Below are 24,781 nucleotides of genomic sequence, written 5' to 3'. Positions count from 1 at the left end.
CTCTGTCCTATGGTATAGAGAAGGTACTGGGTAATTATGAGTAGGAAATAGGTAGGAAAGATGAAAGTGAATTAATAACTCCCAAAGCAACAATTTGGGTAGAAAACAAAGGAAAAAGTATGACAGAAACAAGAACTACAAGGTAGTCATAAACAAGATGTGACATACTCTTACTTCTTAATGTCTTCTTTTCTTGTGTGAAAATTGTAATTCAGAATTCAAGGTAAATTGCTTTACATAAAGCCCACTAAGACAATGATAGAAACAAGCTTATTTACCAAGAAAAAGGCAACTGATTCAATGCATAATATAATGCATATTTATTCTGAAACTTCTCTATTTACAATTTTGGATTAATCCAAAGCATGGAGCCAGCAAATTTCTAATAATTTGTTTACATAAAAATTTGTCCAATGATAAGTTTGGCTTTTACTAAAAAACTGGAGTCACTTGGCTTTTGTGTTTGTTTGCTAATACTTGGTCCAATATTTGAACTTACCTTTTCAAACACCATTCTGGCATTGAAGACCAGTGGAAAAGTGGCTGGGACACATTGTGTCTTTTTATACTGGCCAAACACACAGATGCTAAGGTAGATGTCCTCCTTGTCTTTCAGCACCACTCCTGGACAAGTTACCTGAAATAAATCAAGTGGATATTACTGCTTTATAAAAATTCTGTGAACTTTCCTACCAAAATAACTTGCCAAATATTACATAAGAAGAGCAGTCTGGCACTCAAATGGAAATACAAAGAGCGAGAGAAAGAGAGAATTCTACTATTCATAGAATTTACTTTAAATGCCTTGATAATTTCCATTCCTTTGAGAAAGCTACACTTTTCCATTGGGTTATTTGTTCCACATTTGAAACACTATGTACTTGTTCTTCGGACAGACATTAATCATTTTAAGCAGTCTTAGGCTCCAATTTTGCTGAATTGCTGATATAAAGTTATTCAGCATCATTTAATCATAAAGGATTAACTAACACTCAGCAGAAATACAACATCATATTAGAGAACAAAAAATTGCAGATGAAAAGGACAAATCTGATCTTCATCACCCTAAATAGAAATTCATAGGTAATATATTCAAACACAACATGACAAAAATTCAAACCTGGTGAATTGAAAGTGTCTTGCTTAATATAGTACTTTTAAATATTAAATAGTACTTAACTGCCTTATTATGATTTGACAGAAAGCATAGGCAGAAAATCTGCACTTTCTATGTAATCCATAGCCCTTTCTTCAATCCCTGCCATATTCTACTGTCAATGGTCAATACCCTAATGGGATATTAAATGGTTCCCAAAATTTGAGTCCAACATAGTAACATTAAAATATGTCTTGGAATGGGAAACACTGTTCAAAAAGAAATGTACTCACTACCTGACTTCTGTAACTGTAACCCATTTGTACATTACCTTTACACTAATAATAAAAATAAATAAAATATGTCTGATCCCCTAACAACATATTGAAGTATATATGGAAGCTGGGCATAATGAAAAGTGCCTATAATTCCAGCACTCAGAAGGCTGAAGCAGGAGGATTAAAAAGTCCAACACCAGCTTGTACTACACATCAAGTTTGAGGCTACTCAGGTCAATATTTTACAACTCTTTTAAGATGAGATTATTATCCAGATTCATTTCAATGAAATAAATATACCTCACTTTCTGTTTGATTATAAAGTCCCTGAAAAAAGAAATTCTATTTTCTTTATCATTTATATCCAAAGATATGGGTTTTCATGATTAAGAAGGGTAGAGATTGTCTAGTACATCTCCAGATATTTTATAGAGAGAAACAATAAATACTCCCAAGGAAGTTTAGGTGATCTACTAACTTAAGATCACAAAGTGAATGAACCATAATATTAAGGAAGATATCTGAAGTGCTTAGAGCATTGCCTGACTCATCAATAGTACTCAATACCATTATTGCTAGAATAAATTATCTGCCATCTTATCTGACTATTGCATTCAACAAGTGACTAAGACTTTCTGCCCCTTGTACATAGCAGTTAAGATATTGTTGACTATTTACATTTTACCATATTTTCTACCCTTCCCCCATTATGTTCACAACTGATCACAAACATCGAGGTTCTCAGCAAATCCTAGTGCATCAGGTCCAGTTCTTACTACTAACCATTAAGAACAAAACTATCAGAGTCCCTCTAAATCTACCATTCCATACAGTAGCTGCTATCCACTGAGACCAACAGCTATGGTTAGTCCAAATTCAGGTGGGCTACAAATGTAAAATACATATTGAGTTTTGAAGATGTGGTATAAAATGCAGGTAAAATATCTCAAAAAATTTGTATTATTTATTAAATTACAGTATTTTTAATATATTGATTTCAGTAAAAGGTATCATTTAAAATTAATTTCTTCTACTTCTTTTAACTTTTTATGTAAGCCTAGAAAATTTCAAATTGTATCTTTGGTTCAAATTTGAGACTCTGAGCATACATCTATTGGACAAAGCTAATCTATTTGTGATCACTGAGTACTGGGTCCTTTTCCAATCTCTAACACAGGCTAGAAACAAGATGTTTTTCTCATCTACACTGCTAAAAATTCTTCCATTATTAAAAAAGAAAACCTCAGCAGCTTTACAGAAAGCAAGAAAGAATTTAAAATCGGAGAGGAAAAGTAGAAAATAATAAGCAAGGTGGTTAACTGAAGTCCTATTCTCAGTAATTTAAAAGGCTATAAACATGTTCAGAGTTGTTCTTACAGCCAGAAATGAGCTAGAAAGCTGTGTGCTCCCACTGTTAGCTGATATTAAAGCTCTGGGTAAGTTGGAAGTAGAGACTAGTTTGGCAACTGCCTACAGGGGCACAAAAAGCATGCCCCCAAATGTACACAGAGATCTTTAGCAAAAGCTATAGTTCAGGGCATTTATTTTATTTTATGTATCTATTTGTGCCAATCTGGGGCCTGAACTTAGGGTCTGGGGCCTGCCTCTGAGCTTTTATGCTCAAAGCTAGTGCTCTACCACTTGAGCCACAGCAACACTACTGGGTCTTTGGTGGTTACTTCCTGCCTGGTTTGGCTTCAAACCACAATCCTCAAATCTCAGCCTCCAAGGCCTGAGCTGGAGCTAGCAGCTCCTCCGAGCTTTGTCGGTATCCAAGATGGAGATCACCGGTGCTGGGGGGGAGGGGTGGCCTTCCCTCTAGGTCCCATGGTTTCCCTTATTTGCAATATCTAGTATAGGTATGAGTCAAGCAGAAAAGGTCAGATAATGTGATGTTAGGAAAATGAACCCTTAAATATTTATTTTAATGTTTTCGTTTCTTTAATGCATGTGTTTCTAACGCATTTATAAGATTATTTCTTTGTTGCTTTGTATGTCCCTCCCCCACAGTGTAACCCCCGCTTTCACTATATTTGATGTCAGTATAACATGTGGAGGAGATGGGGACAAACAAGTCGTTTAAGGATTCGGGTGGACCTGTTGCAACAATGAGAAGTACAAAATGTCATGTCAAAACCAACTTTACAATGTCGGTGTGTGGGGGGGAGGGGGGTATAATTGGGTGGGAGGAGGGGGAAGGCTGGGAAGGGAGGTGAAGGGTAAACAAAGGAGGAGGCTGCAATGCTTGGTAAGAAATGTATGCATTATCCTGCCCATGTAATTGTAGCCCCTCTGTACAGTATGTTCTCAAATAAAATAAAATAAAATTAAAAAAAAAAATCTCAACCTCTAGAGGAGCTAGGATTAGGGCACGAGGCACTGGCATTCAACTTGGGTTGTGTCCTTTAAGGAAATGTTAAGCCCAACTGAAAGAAAGTCATGTTCAGTGCAGACAATCTTGCCACAATCCTTTTTTTTGGTTACATAATCAGGCTGTTCGGTTCACTTTCTGAACAGCCAGAAGATATTATCTGTGTTGCAACAGTGTCAATAAAGGCTTCTCTAAACTATTCTTCCTTGCCTACTTCTGACTGTCATGGATAGTGAGGAGGCTGAGCTGGTAATATCAACAACAGAAAGAGAAAAACCTGTAGCTTGCACATGTGAGGGTGTTGGCAAGGCAGCTGCCTCCCTCCTTACAAAACAGGAAGTGACAAGCAGCTCTCACAACAGTGGAGACTGTCATGAGGAGTGAAGGCCAATAAGCCACAGTCAAGAATCCATGGCAAGCCAGGAGCCAGTGGCTCACACCTGTAATTCTAGCTACTCAGGAGGCTGAGACATGAGGATCCTGGTTCAAAGCCAGCCCAGGCAAGAAAGCCCATGAGACTCTTATCTCCAACAAGCCACTGAAAACCAGAAGTGACACTGTGCCTCAAGTGATAGAGCACTGGCCTTGAGCTGAAGAGCGCAGAGACAGAGCCCAGGCCCAGAGTTTAAGCCCCACCACCGGCCAAAAAAAAAAAAATCCATGGCAGCAGAGATGGCAGCAAAAGAAGCTAAAGTAAAACTGGTATCAGCTGATCAGGGTGAGCCATGTAAGGCACTTTCTTCTGTGAGACCTTGCCAGAGACATGAAAGAGCTGACACACTTCCTGCTTCAGGTCCTGAGGCTGAGGCACAAGAGAGCTGTCAATTTCAGATGCCACAACTGGGGAGGCCCAAGAACTGCGACGCTGAGGAGCACCTCACAGTAGGCACCACTGCCTCTTGTCATCCACTGCCATGGCTTACCAAAAAAACACCCCATCAAGTGCCCTGAATCACGAGCAAAGCTTTTTCTTGCTTACCCACAATTTCTATCAGGGCACAGCAGTATTCCAGTATTCCAGTCAACTGGTTTGTGACAAATATGACTTGAAGACAATAAAGTTAACTGAGCAAAGACTGGTAGCCAGACATGGCGAAGAATATATTTGTACAACTAGTTCAAAAATGACTATACAGAAAAGAAATACCACTACCAATAACAGACAATGATACACATGGGATATGGGGGACGTCTGATTTTCAGAGTTCTTTACTGTATTATTTTAAATGCCGAGTTTCCACCGAAAGATACAAGAAGAAATAAGAAGCATGGCCAGTGCACAGGAATCCAGAAGTTGAGTTTAATGATAAAGACTTAAAATCTATTATAACTATGTATAAATGAATAAAGGAACTCTTGCCAAAGACGTAAAGAACCTTTCTCTTCGTGGATGCGACCAAGGAAGCATGGCTCAAGGGACTCTTCCCACCCCTTTTTTGCAGTCATGTCTCCTAAGGAGCCTGAACAGCTGTGGAAGCTCTTCATCAGAGGGTCAATGAAAGTCTGAGGAGCCATTTTGAGCGATGGAGAATCCTCTTGAACTGTGTGGTAATGAGAGATCCCAACACCAAGCGCTCCAGGGGCTTTGGGTTTGTAACTTGTGCCACTGTGGAGGAAGTAGATGCAACTATGAATGCAAGACCACACAAAGTGGATGGAAGAGTCGTGGAACCAAAAAGAGCTGTCTCAAGAGAAGATTCTCAGAGACCAGGTGCCCACTTAACTGTGAAGAAGATTTTTGTTGGTGGCATTAAAAAGGCACAGAAGAACACCACTTACGAGATTACTTTGAACATGACTCTGTGGACAAGATTGTCATTCAGAAATACCATACTGTGAGTGGCCACAACTATGAAGTAAGGAAAGCCCTATCAAAGCAAGAGATGACTAGTGCTTCTTCCAGCCAAAGAGGTCTAAGTGGTTCTGGAAACTTTGGTGGCAGTCGTGGAGGTGATTTTGATGGCAATGACAATTTTGGTCGTGGAGGAAACTTAAGTGGTCGAGATGGCTTTGGTGGCAGCTGTGGTGGTGGTGGATATGGCAGTAGTGGGGATGGCTACAATGGATTTTGTAATGACGGTAGCAATTTTGGAGGTGGTAGAAGCTACAACGATTTTGGCAACGACAACAGTCTTCAAATTTTGGACCCATGAAGGGAGGAAACTGGGGGCAGAAGCTCTCACCCCTATGGTGGTAGAGGCCAATACTTTGCCAAACCCCAGATGGCTATGGCAGTCCCAGCAGCACCAGTAGCTATGGCAGTGGAAGGAGGTTTAAATTACTGCTAGGAAACAAAGCTTAGCAGGAGAGGAGAGCCAGAGAAGTGACAGGGAAGCTACAGGTTACAACAGATTTGTGAACTCAGCCAAGCACAGTGGTGGCAGGGCCTAGCTGCTACAAAGAAGGCATGTTTTAGACAATACTCATGTGTATGAGCAAAAAGAACTCAAGGACTGTATTTGTGACTAATTGTATAACAGGTTATTTTAGTTTCTGTTCTGTGGAAAGTGTAAAGAATTCCAACAAAAGGGTTTTAATGTAGACTTTTTTCTTTTTTTTTTTTTTGCACCCATGCTGTTGATTGCTAAACATAATAGTCTGATCATGACCCTGAATAAATGTGTCTTAAAAAAAAGACCTAAAGAAAATTAATTCATCATTGTCTTGTCAAGGAGATAACATCAATAAAGTATATAAATCATACTTCAAGAAAAGAACAAAACAAATTCTAGAGTTGAATTCTAGAGCCCAGTGCCAAACTAAAATTAAAAATTCACTAGAAACACTCAAGAACAGATATGCTCTATCAAAGAATTACCCATTCTGAGGGGCAGGGAAGGAATGAAACCAAAATGAAGGTGTACAAGACATCAAGTAGAGAAAAGTAAATATAATGGTAATCCCATATATAGAGAAGAAATAGCCCAGAAAGAATTTCAGAAAATAATGGGGGAGTTTGATTGGGATACATTGTACACATGTGTAGAAATGTCACAATAAACCCCTTTGGTAAAACTAATGTATGGTAATAAATAGTGTTCATTATTATTATTATTAATATTAATATTAATAGATGAGTTGTATGAGGTGGCTCACACCTGCAATCTTGATTTTATGGACAGCTATAGATGAAAGTATCATAGATTCAGGCCAGCCCCAGACACAAACATGGGAATCTACCTAAAAAATAACAGGATGAAAGGGGGTGGGAATAGTTTTAAAACTGTTTTAAAAAGAAGTAATATCTATTAAAAACAAAAGAAATAAGTCCATTTGAGATGTATAAGATTTTAAAACTCCTAATTATGCTCAATATAAACATCCAATAATACAAAATATAAAACTATAAAAAAAGTCTTGAAACACAAAGAACAGATATTCATCAACTAGAAGGAATCCTTAATAAAAATAATCACAAAAGCAGAAGCAAAGATTTTGTGTGTTACCAAACATAAGTTGGTATTAATCAAACATTTTTATAAATTAAGATGCAAACTGCAAATCAGCTACTTTTATAAAAAACAAAAAAATAGAAAAAGAAATAAGAAGTAGAACAATATAAACTAGGTAACACCAAAGAAGAAATGGAAGAAGAAATGCAAAATGACAGAGATAAATCTCCTTGTGGTTACGTATTACAGCTAAATTGATTAAACCATCTAATCAAAGGTAGAGATAGTAAGAATGGACTAAAAGCTACTATCCAAGTTGGGTGCAAGTGGCTCATGCCTGTAATCCTTGCTACTTAGGATGCTGAGATCTGAGAACTGTGGTTCAAAGCCAGTCAAGACAGGAAAGTCAGTGAGACTCATCTCCAATTAAGCCCCAAAAAGCCAGAAGTGAAGCTGTGGCCCAAGTGGTAAAGTGCTAGCCTTGAACAAAATTCAAGCTAAGGTGCAGCTTCCAGGCCCTAAGTTCAAGTCCTTGAACCCACAGAAAACAACAAAACAGAACATGGTACAGCTTCTTATTGCTTACATTGAACATAGGAACATAACTGGATTAGATGATGTCAGGTGCCAAAAGCACCCTAAGGCAATAAACTGTACTGAGAAACTGTACTGATGAACATCTTGCTCAATAAGAGCCCACAGCCAAAACTTGGACTTAAGAAGGGGCTGGGAAGGTGGCTCAGTGGTAGAGTGCTTGCCTTGCATGCATGAAGGCCCTGGGTTCAATTCCTCAGCGCTATATAAGCACAAAAAGCCAAAAGTGACACTGTGGCTCAAGTGGTAGAACTCTAACTTTGAGCTGAAGAGCTGAGGGACAGCAGCCAGGCCCAGAGTTCAGGCCCCATGACAGACCAAAACAAAAGGAAGGGAAACAGGCTCAAAAATGAACATGGTTCCAATAATAGGACAGATTTAGTTCATAACATAAAAAAAAACTAAAGGAAGCGAACTGAAATCATAGGCAATAAAAACAAGAAGCTCAACATCAGAATAACCTAGGAATAAAGTCATGACCAGTTCTTTTCAGAGAAATGTGGACACACCATCCAGAATCTACTGAAATATCTATTCTGTAACCATAATTTATACACATCATGTGACATCTTCATTCCAACTCTTAGTTTTCCTTTTGTCTGAAGACACCAAAGACTACTGTGAGAGTTAGGAAATAATTCTTTTTGTCTGCTACAAGCACTGAATCATATACTGCCTCTACTGATTTTGGAATCTCAACTTCTCCAAACTTCATTTCTATTTCCTTTTATTCTTTATCTGTATAAAGGAAAGAGAAGGTAGACACAAAAGGTCATACTTACTGATTTTCACTCACAGAGATGCTTTCTAGCAACAAGGATCAAGCAATAGGTAAACACTAAATAAAGTAGGGCTTTTTCTTTTGGCACACTGAGCAATGATTTAAAGTAAATTAAAAGGCCTTAGACCGTACCTTGGATTCAAGACCCAGTGAACTTCCCTTGTTTCTGACCCTTGTAGGGCAGGAAGATGTTTTCTGCAAATTTTCCTTATTTGCTCAAATCCACCAAAGAAGTAAAAATTACCTTTAGTCCATTCTCTTTCTTCCCAAATTGTAAATTCACATCACAGGAAGAAAGACTTGAGTCTGTCAACACCTAGACAGACTTTGTCATATACTAGCCTCCATTCTAGTCCCAAAGAGAATCATTTGCAAAATGATCTCTTTTTGTAGGACAGAAAAATACTTTTTCCAAGCCATTGTATGTTCTCTAATTCCACAGAGTTTCCTCCAAAATCATCATCTGCGGCTCTAATAGGTAACTACACTCTGTCATTTTCCCAATTTGTAAATTAATATATTTGCATGCCTTTAAAAAACAAACAAAAATATTTTCAACAATATGCTGTCTGCAAGAGACACTCTTCAGATTCCAAGACACAAATCAGTTGACAGTAAAAAAACAAAAATGGGAAAATGTATAGTATGTAAGCTATAAGCCAAACAGAGCTCAGGTGACTATATTAATATCAAAACAGGTATTAAAACAAAGATTACTAATGACAAAGAAAAGCTATAATTATGTAACAATTAGAAACATATGTAAGACAGCAATTAAAAACATGTATAAACAGAGTCTAAAATACATAAAGAAAAAACAGACAAGAATATTTCCAGAAAATGGTCAACAAGTACATGGAAGCATTGTCAACATCATTTGTTAGGAATACTTGTATAAAAACCACAAATGAAATACTTCTTTCCATTCATTAGGATGATTAATCAAAAAGGTAAGCATAAATAAGAAGCTGGAACTCTTACTTTACTGACAGAAATATACAATGAAATATAAAATGATACAACCACATAGAAAAGGCTTAACAATTCCTCCAAAAATGTTATAAAATCCAACAATGTATATGTCTATGCCCTAGATTATTAAAAGCATATATCACTGAGTGCTAGTGACTCATTCTCATACTTCTAGCTACTTGGGAGGCTGAGATCTGAATATTACGGTTCAAAGTCTGCAAGATTCTATCTAATTAGCCAGGAAAACCCAGACTGGAGGTGTGCTGGAAACAGTAAAATGCCAGCTCAGCAAGCTAGGAGCTCTGAGTTCAAGCCTCATAACAAAAATCAAAACAAAAAACAAAAGCACATTTCTTCACAAAAATGTATACACAGATATAGCAGTATTATTTATAATATCCAAAAGGTGGATAAAACCAAATATTCATCAACTAGTGAATGAATAAAAATTCCCCTACAAAATGAGTAAAGCACTGATAACATGCCACAACATAAATAATAAAACCTTACACCCACTGTGCTAAGAGAAGTGAGAAATTATTCCATTTGTAGAAATATACAGAAGAGCCAGGCGCTGGTGGCTCACGCCTGTAATCCTAGCTACTCAGGAGGCTGAGATCTGAGGATCTCAGTTCAAAGCCAGCCCGGGCAGGAGAGACCGTGAGACTCCTATCTCCAATAAACCACCAGAAAACCGGAAGTGGCGCTGTAGCTCAAGTGGTAGAGCGCTCGCCTTGAGCTGAAGAGCTGAGGGACAGCGCCCAGGCCCAGAGTTCAAGCCCCACGACCGACAAAAAAAAAAAAAAAAAAAAAGAAATATACAGAAGAGTCAAAACTCCTAAGATATAATTATGACATTATGTAATAGGCAGGAAGAATGTGACAAAGACCTGAGGAAAGTCAGAACCAGAAAACTACAAAAGGTATCTATTCTGGCCCAAGCCATAAACAAATGGGACAATTACCCATTCCCTGAGAGTGAAGAATAAGGGGGAGAAGGGCAAGTCTCACTTCAGCTAATCAGAACTTTCCAGAAGTTAAGAGTATCTGTGCAAGAACGTCCCACCGAAAAATAACTTTTGCTTCATTATCACAATAGGATGTATGTCATTGGATAGGGATTTAAGATGTTCATGAGATAGGTAATGTAGGAGGAAATGAGCTTTTGTACATATCTGGCCCTCACCCCACTTCTACATGGGACCACCAGACAGGCGGATATGAAGGGTTATAAACCTAGACCACCCAACCCCAGGGCTACTCTGCTTTGGGAGGTAGCCTGCTGCTGTTTTCTTCTTAGTTACAACCTAGACTTACTCTCCCTATGGAGTAGTCTATTGTACTTTTTGTCTGCAGTAAACTTTGCCTGCTTTTGCTTCAGAATTAGTCTGTGTGTGATTTCTATCTTACATGAGATGACCCAATGGGCTATTATCTTAGTGATCCCTAGGAGCTTGAAGGAGGAGGGCTAAGTAATGACTGTCAATGGGTATAGGTTTTCTTCACAAGGTGATGAAAATGTTGAAGAATTAGATACGCTATTGTACCACAACTTTGAGATTACTAAATTTACACTTTACTAAATTTACCACTTTAAAGTGGTAGATTTTATACCATGTGAATTCCATCTCAATGTAAAAAGTAGATGAAAGATAAAATGATTTAAAGTATACACTGTACAATCATTAATCATAGGAAAGCTGGAGTGACTATCTTAATTTGATCTAATGTATATTTCAGAAAAAAATTACCAAGGATGGAGTGCCACATTTCTGATTGATTAAAAATTATTGATAAGATGTAACAAAATTAAATGCAATCACATCTAATTATACAGTGTCAAAAAATGAAGCAAAAACTATATAATTGAATTTAAATACTCAGTAATTGATAAAACAAGCAATCAAATAATCGTGAAAGACTTAGATGATGTAAACAACACTTAGTAATTTGACCTAATTGACATTTACAATACAGCAACAGAGTACACTTATTTTCCCCCCAAGGAATATAAAAATGCATTTTACCTATAATCACAACTGAAAAAAATAAGCCAATGTACTAACTAAAAGAAAGAGAAACTAATTTATAATGATATATATATATATATATATATATATATATATATATATACATGTAAATTCTGGAGTAGGACTAATCAGAGATGTATTTGTACCTAGGCACAGCATCAATGTGCTTTCACAATCTCAGAATGTCAAATGTGGGATGAAGGTGTCACATATAAGCAACTCAAACAACACAAGCAGTGCTGGCACTAGTACCATGATTTTCAAGAAAAAAAAAGAAACTTTTAAGAGAGTTCTAAGTAAAACAAAGTATATTTTTCCTTAAGTTTAATGGTAATTCCTGAAATATTCACTGTCTTAAAAAGTCTTTCAAAAACAAAATAATTATCAGTTATTATTCTCTAATAAACATGTTTTTCACCTCTATACGTAGCCCCCATCTGTAGTTTTACTTTCTGTGGTTTCTATTATCCATTGTTAACTACTGTTCAAAAATATTAAATGGAAAAATTTCATAAATAAACAACTCAAACTTTGTATTACATGCCCTTCTAAGCAACATAATGAAATATCACCATGTTTCCCATCCATTGCATGATGTGACTGACCCCTGTGTCTAGAGTATCTATGCTGTATGCACTACCCACACATTAATCACTTAGCAGACTTCTTGGTTATCAGATTAGCTGTCAAGGCATAGTGGTACCTGTTTCAAGAAATTATTTTTTAAATTAATTTTTACTCCAAAGTTCAAAAGTACTGATGTTAGCAAGAAAAATACACAGAGAAGCCATAAACATGCTTCCTTTAAATGAAGTGTTAAAGTTCTTGAGTTAATAAGGAAAGGAAAAAATAAAGTATGATCAGGTTGCTAAGCTCTCTGGTAAGAATGAACTTTCTACCTGTGAAATTGTGAAGGAAAAGAAATCTGTAAGAAATGTTGTACTCATGCTCCAGACTACAAAAGTTCTAGCTACAGTACATGACAAATGTTTAGTTAATATGAAAAAATTATTAATTTATATAGCATGTGTCACCATCTTCAGTTTAAGGCATCCACTGGGGGGCAGGGTGGGTGTCTTAGAAGATTTACTCCACTGATAAGGACAGGGCTACTATACTCAATGAGAAATCAAGTACATTACTGAACATTACCAATTGGACCCCCAAAACACCATCAGAAACCAAGGTCACCCAAAGAATTTCCAGTGTTCCTTACAGCACAGTGTCCAGGCTTAACAGTAACTGAAACATAGTAAAATTAACAAGTGGAAATAACTGGTATTTAAAAGTCCATTAAGAGGGAAACAAATTTAAATCACTATTATAAAAACAGCATAGAACAATTTAAGAAATGAATTACAATTTCCAATAATCAAAACTGACAGCATATATACAACATGATACCATTTGTGTAACATTTAAGTGAACACACTGGCATACACAACACACACACACACACACACACACACACACACACACACACACACACACACACACACACACACACACACATTGTACAAAACCTGAATGAAGAAAGGCATTACAATTTTAGGATACTGGTTATATAAACTCAAGGGAGTAAAAGAGGAAGGAAAATGGGGCAGAAAAAGGTACAAAGAAGGCATTTACATGTGCAATATTTTATTTTTAAAATGCAAGTCTGAAGTACTTTATAATCAAGTTTTTAAAGTATAGACTTCAGGTAAATTTACAAAGACCATAACATATAAGGATCTTGTAGATAAATAAGTGTTCAGATGAGTAGTGACTGAAAGAATATTCCAATGCTATAATTATTTGAATTATGTTAGGTAAAGGGAATATAGAGAAGAAACACTGGGAATTCTACATTAACCTGACACTGGCAGTATTATAGTATGGAAAATTGGGCAGTTGCATTGCCTAGGCATTTGGCTTAACTCTAGTTTCTTGTATTAGTAGTGATCTTTGTGCAATATGGTAATACCATCATGTTATGAAGGTGAAAACATAGCAAGCATGAAAGCTTTGGGCATACCATACATTTGGTGTTGGCCAACAGTCATAGTATATGAAAGAAAACATACTGCTGGGAGGAAATTATTTTCCCTAGTAGTCTTGTGAAAATTAAAATAATAATAAAAAGGTCAAAAATGAAGCAGTCAACATGCCTTCTATAAAAGATACGTATTAAACATTACATGTGTAAGTATTGTGAAATATAATCCTGTAGATGCTCTTTAAAAGCAAGTTATTAGGCATATCATATCATTCCAGAAAAAGTACAATTTCTTACGAATATATACATATATAAATACTTTTGTAGATTTTAGAAAGACAGAGATAGAATGAGTAAACAAACATGTAAATAAACTACTCCAAAGTTTAAAGAAACAAACCACTGATAAATAAATATTATATATATATATATATATCCATATATATATATATGGATACTGAGCTTAGCTATCTGTTCTTCTTGGTGGATGAAGGTGAAGTCTTACTCCTAGGTGATGGGGGTGATGGTGGTGCCTAAGTTCCTAGAGGCAAGGGCAGGAACTTGGACAATATGTTACTGGACCTGCCCATTCTGTGCCATAAACTGGAAAGACTCTCAAGCTCCCTGTGACTCTGCCCCCTGTGACCATGACCCTATGTAGGCCTCAACCAACTCAGCCACCATTGCACACCATGCCTCATGTCTCCTGACTCTCCTCAGGTCACCAAGGCATCCCTCTTTGGCTCTCCATTGGAGTTGATCTGGTTTATTGGTATTGTTTTTCTGCTTTGTCTTTGCTTTACTACTCTTATGGCTCAGTTTTCTTACAGTGTTAGTGTATTCAAGGCTGCAAGTTTTCTGGGGCCATGTGTCCGCTGCAGTCACTGCCTGTCTAATAAAGACTCCCAATTTGACTTCTTAAAATGTGGCTTCTTTGTACCTCGAAATTGAATTCCCATATAACAGAATCTCAAAAACAAGATGAGCCAACCAAAGTATATTATATCCCTCCAATATACTAGAATGGTACTTCCTTTTACATAGGATTTGTAAGGGAACACAAGGGAAATTTGTAGAGCAGAAACATTCTAAGTCTTGACTTTGGTAATGGTGACATGAACATATGAATTTTTCAAAATACATAAGAAGGGAAAAAAGGAACGATATTGAAATGAAAAAAGTTGGTGTCTATTAAAATGGACTAAAAAGAGCTAACAATTTCAGTATGGAAACCTTGATTGGATCTTGATTTGATGAATTATAAAAATCATTTACATGACAACTTGAAAAATCCAAGTATGGACTTTATAATAAGAAATTATCACTAATAGCCAGGAGTGATAGTGAGTTCCTATAATCCCAGCTACTTGAAAATCAGGGGCATCCCAATGAAGAATTCCAAGTCACAAAGTCAAAGACAAAGTCCTAATACACTAACTAAAAATAAACCACAAACAAAAGAGCTAGGGATGGGGGTGTGGTTTAAGTATCAGGGTTGCCTAAAATGCCTGAGGGCCTATGTTCAATATCTAGCACAAAAAGGAAGGAAAAAGGAAAGTATATTTTATGTTATCTTATGCACAATAATATTCTTAACATTAATGATGTCTTGAAAAAAGCTGAACCCTGTGATGTTAACAATTTACTTTCAATTTTTCATCAAAAATATTTATTTGTACATAAACACTCATATAGACAAATATAAATATCTGTACATATTCATGTATATATGAATATGTGTGTAAAGATAAGCCAACTTCATGTATGTACATCATATGAGTTATTCACAAAATTATTCTCCCAACTACTTGCATGTCTGAAAATGTTGATTTATTTTTTTAATTTGAAAAGTCAAGGAGAAAAGATGCTAATTTCCAATGACAATATCTCCAGGACGTATTAAATGAAGAGAAGAAAGCCAAGTGCACAATGGTTTGTATATATGTGAAGTTGAAAGACGTTTTAAAAAATGTGCATATCTATCTATCTATCTGTCTATCTATGCACAGATAGAAAGACAGATAAATAGATATCTCCCTGGCCATAAATCTCCCCTATTCAATCAGAGTCAAATTAATCAGGCTTCTTTAACTTGTAAGACTAGTAATGATCTTTTGTTCCTCCTATCAGAGCCATTGAGAAGGCCTTTGACAGTTAGAAAACTTAGCATCTGTTACAGATTTGCTCCAAAACACTTATGTAACCCTTGACAAATAGTCATGGCACAGCTCTACTGTGTCACTTGTAGAAGGGATGAAACGTGGTGACTTCTAAGATTTTTCAGAACACTAAAACTCTGCAACTCAAGTGTTTATTAAAGAAAAAAAAGAAAAGGAGTATTTCCTTCTGCATAGTTTTCTTTAACTGATGAATAACAAAGCTCCAGTATGCAATTATTCACTTTCTGTGTGCAACATAACGAAATAAAATGCGTGTCTCTGGCTCCTTAGGCGACAATCAATTATAACAGAATACTTCCTTTTAGCAAGTTACAGTTCTGGCCAGGGAAGGGGAGTGGTGCTCAGCAGAATAAGCCAAGCCCCACTGGCTAACAGGGGAGGAAGAAGCAGCCAATAACAGTCTAGGAAAGCGGATCTGGGGAACTGTTTCCCCAAGTCCTGGGAGTAGAGGTTTAGGAAGTTGTGTGTATTCTTTTAACAGACTAATCCTACTTTACAAAACGTTATCAAAGCCAGCTTGTGATACAAACACTTCAAGCCAAGACTACAGTGTCTCCAATTAAAATCGCTGCAGGATTGCCCAGAAACCAAGAGTTCCTAGAAACTATTCACCCTTTGTCCCATACTCTGCTCCACCCAAGGTTCTGCTCCTTAAAGCCCTAAACCAGTTTTGTGATCTCCAAGGTGGTTTGCTTAGCTAGTAAGGAGTACCACCCAGGAAGAGAGGGATGATGAAAACCAGGGTTAAATGGACACAAAAGCCTGGCCTGCATGGCAGCCGGAAGGAAATGCTGAGGGCTCCTGGGGGAGGTCCAGGACTGACCAGTGAGAATGGGCCTGTAAGCATCCTCTGGGAGATCCAGAAGGGGGCTGGGGAGAGAGGGCTTCCAGAGGGGGATTTGGGAGAGGGGATTTCCTCCATTGTGGAACTTTCGTCCAAAGAGGAAAATAAAGAGGGGAAGGAGTTCAATACTCCTTGGAAGTGCTTTGATTATCCAGGATGATGGAGTCCTCACAGCAATGCAGAGCCTCAGCTGTATTTCCACCAAGAGGCTGGGAAAGGATTCTCTTAAACCAGTCTGGAGAGAATGGTTGGCATTACAAGTTTGGAGAGTGAGAACATTTCCTCTAAAAGCTGAGCGGAATTTCTGTGCACTGATTGGAAGGATGTGGAGGAATCCCAATCCCCCTCTTAAAAGTCAGAGGGATGGGGGGCTGGGGGGCACGGGGTGGTGTGGGGGGGAGGGGTAGTGAAATGGTTTCTAAGGAACGCGGTTTCTCCTGGAAGGGGATTGCAAAGTACTGCTGGGGTGATGCCACATTTCAGTTGTTGTGGGTGGGGACTGTATGCTAAGGAAAAAGGGCCTCACCCCCTCCCTGGAGGCTGGGAGGCTCGGTCCCAACTGGCTTGCACTTTGTGACTTGGACGGAAATGCCACCAGGCCTCACACCCGGGCCAGGGGAGCTCGAAAATCACAGCGGAGGAGTTTAAGGAGAACCCCGCCGCCCCCCACCCTCCAGAAGGGCAGCTCTGGAGAGATCAGTGAACAGCAACCACACTGGAGTCTGGGGGGAGGCCGGGGCCCGGCGCGGAGGGGTGCGCGACGTGGCGGGGAGCAGGCCCCGACGTGGCGACGGGCGCCATGGCTCCTCGGAAGCCACTGGTTCCGACGGTGACGGACACCTGCGGGTGAGGGACCCCGAGTTTTCAGGTACCCCCTGGAGAAGAGACGGTCCCAGAGGAAGCTGTTCCGGGGCGGGAGGCCCGACCGGTACTCACAGAGCGGATCTCCAGCGCCAGGGCGCATTGCAACGCCTTCACCTTCGGCATCTGCGCGGGGTGAGGTGGCGGGGAGGGACCCCGGCCACGGGCCCGAGTGAGGCGGGGAGACTCGGGGAGGGGCGGGGATGGGGAAGACACAAGGTGGCGGCGCCGGTGGCAGCTGTGGCCCCCAGGCCGGGGCCCGCGGTCCAGCCTGGGTCCCGCCCGAGTAGCAGCTGAGCGCGGGGCCCGGACTCGTTGTCATAGCAGCCAGGAGGGGAGGGGCCGGAAGCACGCGGGGGCGAGAGGCCGGGGCGGGGCTCGGCGGAAGCTGGGCGGGGCTTGAGGGCCAGAGGGGGCGTGGTTCCACCGTGGCGGGATGGGGGCGGGGTGGTTCTTCTGTGACATCAAACTAAGCCTCGAAGTCCTGTGGAAGAGAGAATAGCTTGGACGGCCTGGGAATCAGGACGCGGGGCTGAGGAACAAAGCCGCTCTGAGTTCCAAAGCGGTGACGGTGGTCGAGTCACTACGACCTCAGTTTCCCCAACTGTAAAACAATTACTATTATTTCCTGTGACTCCTCCTCTTTGAATTTCACAGTGCACTTTACAGAACCCTCACGAAGACACTGAGGATTAGAGATTTGTCCATGACAGAGGCAGAACGGGACTCAGCCCAGAGTCTCTGGAAAACAGTTGTTGCCTTCTGAGAAGGGGACCTTGAACCGTCCCCATGAGCCTCTTTCTAGTCTCCTACTCTGGGGTTCTTAGTGTTTCTTTTCCCTTCGAAATGGCCTGTCTCATTTGTGTGTGTGAATCTCAATGCAGATTGCTTACACTGAACTCTAAATGAGTGGCCTGGCTGTAGAGATGGTGAAAATCATTTTATTATGAAACATGCTACGTATACTGAAGTGTATGAAACATGCCCATCTTTAGTAATGATATGAACAAGAAGAACATATAGAATAATAACCTGGGCAATTAGTACCTTGTTAAGAAACAGAACAATCTCAGCACCATTGTCTTCTCTTTCTTGCTCTATAAGTAATCACCACCAGAAATCCCCCACCCCTCCTTTTTTACAAGATTTCCTTTGCTTTCATGTCCAAATTTCCAAAGTGGTGCAATGCTATTTAAGTGGAATTAATACTGTATTTTTCCATTGACTGGCTTCTCTCAACATAATATGGATTCATCAAATGTTGATGCAGTGTAGTTCAAGTGTGTTCTATTTTCTAACCCTATTGTAAAAAAAAAAAAAAGACGTGCTGACTTATTTAACCTTTCTACTCTTGATATTCATCTGTACTGTTTCCACTTTTAGGTCTTCTCAACAAATAGTTATAAACATTCTAGGACATATCTGCCTGTTAGTTGCACATGTGCTAGAGGAGGAAAGGACTGACCCAGAGTCAGGTTTTGTTGTGAGACTTTAACAGGCAATGTTTACCATACCATTTTCCAGAGTTGTACAGATTTATGTGACTGTTCACTTTTCTTCATCCTTTCTAACATTGACATTACTTGGACTTTTTATTTTTATATGTTTGTCATTTGCTATGTCTAGTCTAAATTTCTAATTGTGTTTTTTTTTATTTTACATCTCTGATTATGATTGCTTGGTTTCATTTACCTTCCTATTTTTTGCAATGAATTGCAAAGCATACGATTTTTCTATTGCATTCTATTGCATTCTCTCATCTCAGATAATATAGTTCTTTGCCTGTTCTGCAGGTTGCAAACATTTTTTCTTTTTACACTTGATCTTTTACATTTTTCATAGTGAGTCTTGGGAGATACATTGTTAATTCATATAATATGAGTATTTCAAATTTTATATCAAGGAGCTGTCCAGTCTATATTCCTACCACCCATGTTTGAGGGTTTCTCTATGACCCCCCCAGTTCCCTCAATATTAGCATTATTAAACTTTCCCCCAACATGCAAAATATTATCTATCGATTTTCTCAGATTACTGATAATTCTGAGCACATATTTTTTATGTTTATCATTTCTACTATATTATAAATTGTCAGCTCATGTGTTTGACCATTTTTCTACTTTCCAGTTTGAGAAATTCTAGATTTGAAGAAAAGGTGACACGTTAGAAAACAATCATTAAGAAGTCTCCTCTCCACTGAAGCGCGGGTTGAAAGACTTAATCATCTTTTATTTATGGGGGAAAATTGAACATTTTAATTCTTTCTACAGATGAAGGGGAAAATGGAGGTAATTTGGTCTACATCTTTTCTCGATTGTAAACTCATACTGTGGAGTAACCACTTCTTAATTTTCTTTAGACTGAACACAGAGTTTAGCATGTAAATGATGCTTAGTTTCCAACGTATTGAGTTGAGTGGACATTGCCCTTCCCAGGGTACTTTGTACCTAAAGGCCTTCCTCTGGCAAAAATGTTCAATGGAGAAAGTCCAGCCTTTGAAATCTGACTCATCTGAGTCCAGTGCTATCGTCACCATTGTCCTGAAGCACATTGCTTTAATTCTTCAAACCTTACTTTCCCTGTATCTATGTGGTCCACTTCACATGTTTTCAGGGAGGAAAAAACAAAGTTCTAAGCCCATGTATAACAAGCTCCATGGTAACAGGATCATGTTCTTTTCATTTATATTCTCAGATAAACACTGCCCACGTTGGAAGTCTTTTGAAATCCCATCTGAATTGGATTGCTTGGATCCCAACTATTCTTCAGACTTTTTGAGTTGTTCTAAAACAATATATTATGGACAAAAACATGCACAGTTCAGCCTGGGTCCTGGTTACATAACATACTTATTTTATGTTGTGGCTGGTTTCAAAGTCCTTCTTCTATAAGCGTAAAAATTTCACCTCATAGAAAAATTCAACTACCATTTTCTAAGCCCCAGGCACAGAATTTGCCTGGCTAGCAGCATGGTGAATGGTACCACTATAGTTAATGATACCAACAAGGATTTAGTGCAAGTAGTAGGTAAGACAGAAACAGCACTGACTGCTCAGTAATCCCCTCCTTTTATCCTGTATGAAATTTTATAGGAAGTAAGTCAAATGAAAAATGTAATCTCTTAATCTTTCCAAGAAATCCTATCAAGTATGGAAGCATACTTTGAGGGAATAAATTAGAGCATTTTTTTCTTTTATACAGTTTACTTTGTATTTGTAAAGTACGAATGGTAATTCAGACTGGCCTGATGATTAGACAGAAGATTTTATCTTAAAAAAAATCCACTATTGATGTTCAGCTATGTTCAGTCTCCATAAAGAAATTGATTTCCAACAGTCAGTAAGCAGTAAGACTATTAATAACAAGATTGTAATATCCATAGCAACTATTTAGTGATATTATATATCAGGTACTGTACCAGACACTTGCTGAACATAATTGTATATTATGCACAGTTCTACAAGATAAGTATTTCTATCCTCACAAGGTTGGAGTAAACTGAGGCCATAGATAGTATGTGGCAAAGCAGGAATTTGAAATTAAAACTATCCTTCTTCAAAGAAAGCACTGTTTTGCTCTAAAATAATAACTAATGTGTTATGTATTAGCTTAGTGTTGTCAATGACATAACATCAATTAGTTGAGGATAAAATTTCAACAAATTGTGATGACAGTAGTAATTATATTATAATAGAATTGAATATATAATAAAATGTTATGTCATCTTGCATTTGAATAAAAGTCTGTGCTTCTGAAGGCTTATTCCTGTCATTCAAGTTGATGATTCCATGTATTTTGAAGTTGAATATTTCTAAACCTCTGAATACTAGACTTATCACTAACAATAATATGGAAGGTTTAAGAGAAAATAAAAATGATTTAACATTTCTGCCATAATTTGGATTAAAAGATAAACAGAAATCACTTGATAGATTTACCTTCTGCAGAATTCACCCTATAAGAATTATATAAAACAATGTGAATTTTACCCCTTCGGAAAAATGTGTTTTGGCTTAAAATGTATTACATAACTATATGTCATAACACACATCCAGAAATGGCCATTGCAATTCTACAATTGTAGAATTGTGTACATTGTGCAATTATGTTGTTAAAAATGTAGTAAAACATTAGTTATCTCCCTAAGTAAGACATGGTCACTCAGCCACTGGGCACCAGTGGCTCATGCCTGTAATCCTAACTACTCGGAGGCTGAGATCTGAAGATCGCAGTTCAAAGCCAGCCCAGGCAGGATAGTCTGTGAGACTCTTATCTCCAATTAACCACCAAAAAATGGAAGTGGTGCTATGGCTCAAGTGGTAGAGCACTTGCATTGAGCTGAAAAGCTGAGGGACAGTGCCCAGGCCCAGAGTTTAAGCCTCACACACGGACCAAAAAAAAAAAAAAGATTGCCATTCCTCTGACTGAATTTTAGAAAGTAATAAACCTAGCTGGGTTCTGGTGGCTCACATCTGTAATCCTTGCTACTCAGGAGGCTGATCATGGTTCAAAGCCAGCCTGGACAAGAAAGTCCATGAGACTTTTATCTCCAATAAACCACTAGAAAACCGGAAATGGTGCTATGGCTCAAGTGGTAGGGTGCTCGCCTTGAGATGAAAGGCGTAGGGACAGCGCCCAAGCCCAGAGTTCCAGCCCCACGACCTACAAAAAAAAAAAGAAAGAAAGTAACAAGCCAATGAAGAACCACTTCCAACTTCTCATATGCCAGTCTTAGGGAAAACGGACATATAAGAGGCCAGATTGCTTTTTGGAAAATAAATGATGAGAGTAGAACACACTATGAGATTCTGAACCCTAGATAAAAACTGCCTGCAGGGGGCTGGGAATGTGGCCTAGGTGGCTTAGATATGCATGCCTAACATGCATAAAGCCCTGAGTTCCATTCCTCAGGACCACATAAACAGAAAAAGCCGGAAGTGGTGCTGTGGCTCAAGTGGTAAAGTGCTAGCCTTTAGCAAAAGAAGCTCAGAGACAGTGCCCAGCCCCTGAGTTGAGGGCCAAGGACTGGAGGGGGGGAAAATGGCAGGAATTGGGCATTATTTCCATCCTGGTGTAAGGCCTCCTGAGATTCAACCTTACTTTCTCCATTACAGGAAAGATAAGAATTCAGGGAACTACACAGAAGTTCCCAAAGGGCTATTAACATTTCTTTGACTCTCACACTCATCTATACTGGGGCAACATTTCTAGATGAGAAAGGGTATGCATCTTGTTTTGGATCTAGGTAATTATTGGGAAGAAGAGGGTTCTGATGTAGATACCATTGTTTTGTTTTGTTTTTAACCTACAGAGTTTACAGTATCTGGGACACTGAATATTTGTGGTAAACAGAATAAAGATCTCCTAAGCATCCTAATCCCTGAAAGCAATCAATATTAACTTCTATGCATTCTTTAAGGAGTTTAGGATATAGACACACACAGAGTTACAACCACATGATGGTATCAGAAGACAGCCATCTACAAAGTGTAAGGCCTCAGGAAATAGCAAACTTCTAGTCTCCAGGCCTTTGAGGAAACAAATTTCTGTTGTCTAAGCCACCTAGTCTTTTGCACATTGGTATAGCAGTCCTAGCAACCTAGTACAAATATTTAAGTAAGAATAAGCCAGGCAAGAAAGAAAAAACCACTTGTGTTCCTATCTTGGGGTTAATTTTGTTTAACATTATCGTATCTGATCATATGCACATAGCTTTTGACCTTTTCTGCTTATCCCAGACATATATTAGTTATTGCAAATAAGGGAAATCATAGGACCTCTGTTTCTTTGGACTTGGCCTACTTCATTTAAGATAATTTTTTCCAAGTCTTTCCATTTCCAAACAAATTGGGCAATGTCATTCTTTCTGATGGAGGCATAGAATTCCATTTTGTGTATCTATATTTAGATATTGATATATCTCTATATCTCTATCTAGATATAGATGTACACATTTTCATGATCCATCATCTTGTATATATACTTTTCTAATTTGGTGAGGGGAAGGGAAAAAACAAAATGCTTAAATAGGGATACAGGTTGACCCATTGTAACAATGAGATATACAAGACACTGTGTTGAAAAACAAACTTTGCAATTTAGGTGGAGGGAGGGGGAAGTCTACTTGTGGAGGTGAGAGGGAAGGGATGGTGGGGGAAAAACAAAGGAGGAGGTAACAATGCTTGATAAGAAATGTACTCATTACCTTGCTCATGTAACTGTAACCCCCCTGAACAGTATTTTTACAATAAAAAACATAAAAGTGAAAAAAAAAGAATAAGCCAGGCATCAGTGACTCATGTCTGTTACCCTTGCTATTCAAGAGGCTGAGATCTGAGAATCGAGGTTCCAAGCCAGCTCAGGCAGGAAAGTCTGTGAGACTCTTATCTCCAATTAACTACTCAAACAAACAACAACAACAACAACAACACACACACACACACACACACACACACACAAAACACCTGGAAGTGGTGTTGAGGCTCTAGTGGTAGAGTCTCTAGCCTCTAGCAAAAAAGCTCAGGGACAGCATCCAGGCCTTGAGACCAGTCCCAGGGCTGGCGTGCATGTGCACGTGCACACACACACACACACACACACACACACAATAATAATAGCAATTTTTTTTTAAAAAAAACAAGTTTATCTCAAATCCACTGCACATTTTTAGCCTGAACTATTAGGCTATACTTCTTTTGTTTCCAAGGAGATTTTAAAAAGTCATAATAGCATTATGCATAAAAAGATCAAATACTCAAATGAATTGCTTTTAGTTGAGGATAGAAAATTCAATTCGCATTGGCTTAAAAAAAAAAAAAAGATTCAGTTTCCTCATGGAAACAAGCCTGAAAGTGTCAGGAGGCCAATGCTGTAGACGCTCCTCTGGTTTGAAAGTTCAAGCCCTTTCCATCTTTCCATTTACAGTCTTTGCTGTTATTTTGAGGCTCATTTTTTAGAACTCGTCTGTTTTCAGCTTTTGGTGTGAGGTTTGCTGGTGATTAGGCTTAGACCAATTGCATTCAGACTGCTTGTCCACACTCATACCAGGTTAAAAAAAAAAAAAAAGGCAGTCTCACGACCAGAAAGACAAATCTGCTACTTTTTTTTTTTTTTTTTGTCCGTCATGGGGCTTGAACTCTGGGCCTGGGCACTGTCCCTGAGCTCTTCAGCTCAAGGCAAGCACTCTACCACTTGAGCTACAGTGCTACCTCTGGTTTCCTAGTGGTTTATTGGAGATAGGAAGCTCATGGTCTTTCCTGCCAGGGCTGGCTTTGAACTGCGATCCTCAGATCTCAGCCTCCTGAGTAGCTAGGATTACAGGCGTGAGCCACAGGCACCCAGCCTGCTACTTTTTAAATAAAAGAAATTATATATAATATATATGTGTGTGTGTATATATATATA

At 38.6% G+C, this 24,781-nt stretch overlaps 1 protein-coding gene, 1 long non-coding RNA gene and 1 pseudogene across 2 annotated transcripts in view; 2 read left to right on the top strand and 1 right to left on the bottom strand.

Annotated features, from left to right (window-relative positions):
* The window catches only part of LOC138814727 (spermatogenesis-associated protein 6), a 63,244-nt gene extending 45,561 nt beyond the window's left edge, over positions 1–17,683 (bottom strand). The window contains exons 1-2 of the mRNA XM_070003849.1: positions 17,453–17,683; positions 500–637 (exon numbers count right to left, since the gene is read on the bottom strand). Of these exons, the coding sequence (XP_069859950.1) occupies positions 500–637; positions 17,453–17,503 (189 nt within the window). The 5' untranslated portion in view covers positions 17,504–17,683. The remainder of the gene's footprint in view (positions 1–499; positions 638–17,452) is intronic.
* Positions 5,190–6,047, top strand: LOC138814732 (heterogeneous nuclear ribonucleoprotein A1-like; annotated as a pseudogene).
* Positions 17,084–21,041, top strand: LOC138814728 (uncharacterized). Its single transcript, XR_011368064.1, has 3 exons — positions 17,084–17,512; positions 19,505–19,665; positions 20,072–21,041. It is a non-coding gene; the product is annotated as an uncharacterized lncRNA (long non-coding RNA).
* Positions 21,042–24,781: the final 3,740 nt, after the last annotated feature.

This window comes from Dipodomys merriami, unplaced genomic scaffold (assembly GCF_024711535.1).
Source record: "Dipodomys merriami isolate MVZ:Mamm:240054 unplaced genomic scaffold, mDipMer1.0.p SCAF_604, whole genome shotgun sequence".
Lineage (NCBI taxonomy): Eukaryota > Metazoa > Chordata > Mammalia > Rodentia > Heteromyidae > Dipodomys > Dipodomys merriami.
Note: the sequence above shows the minus strand (reverse complement) of the source record. Positions and strands in the feature narration are given on the sequence as shown.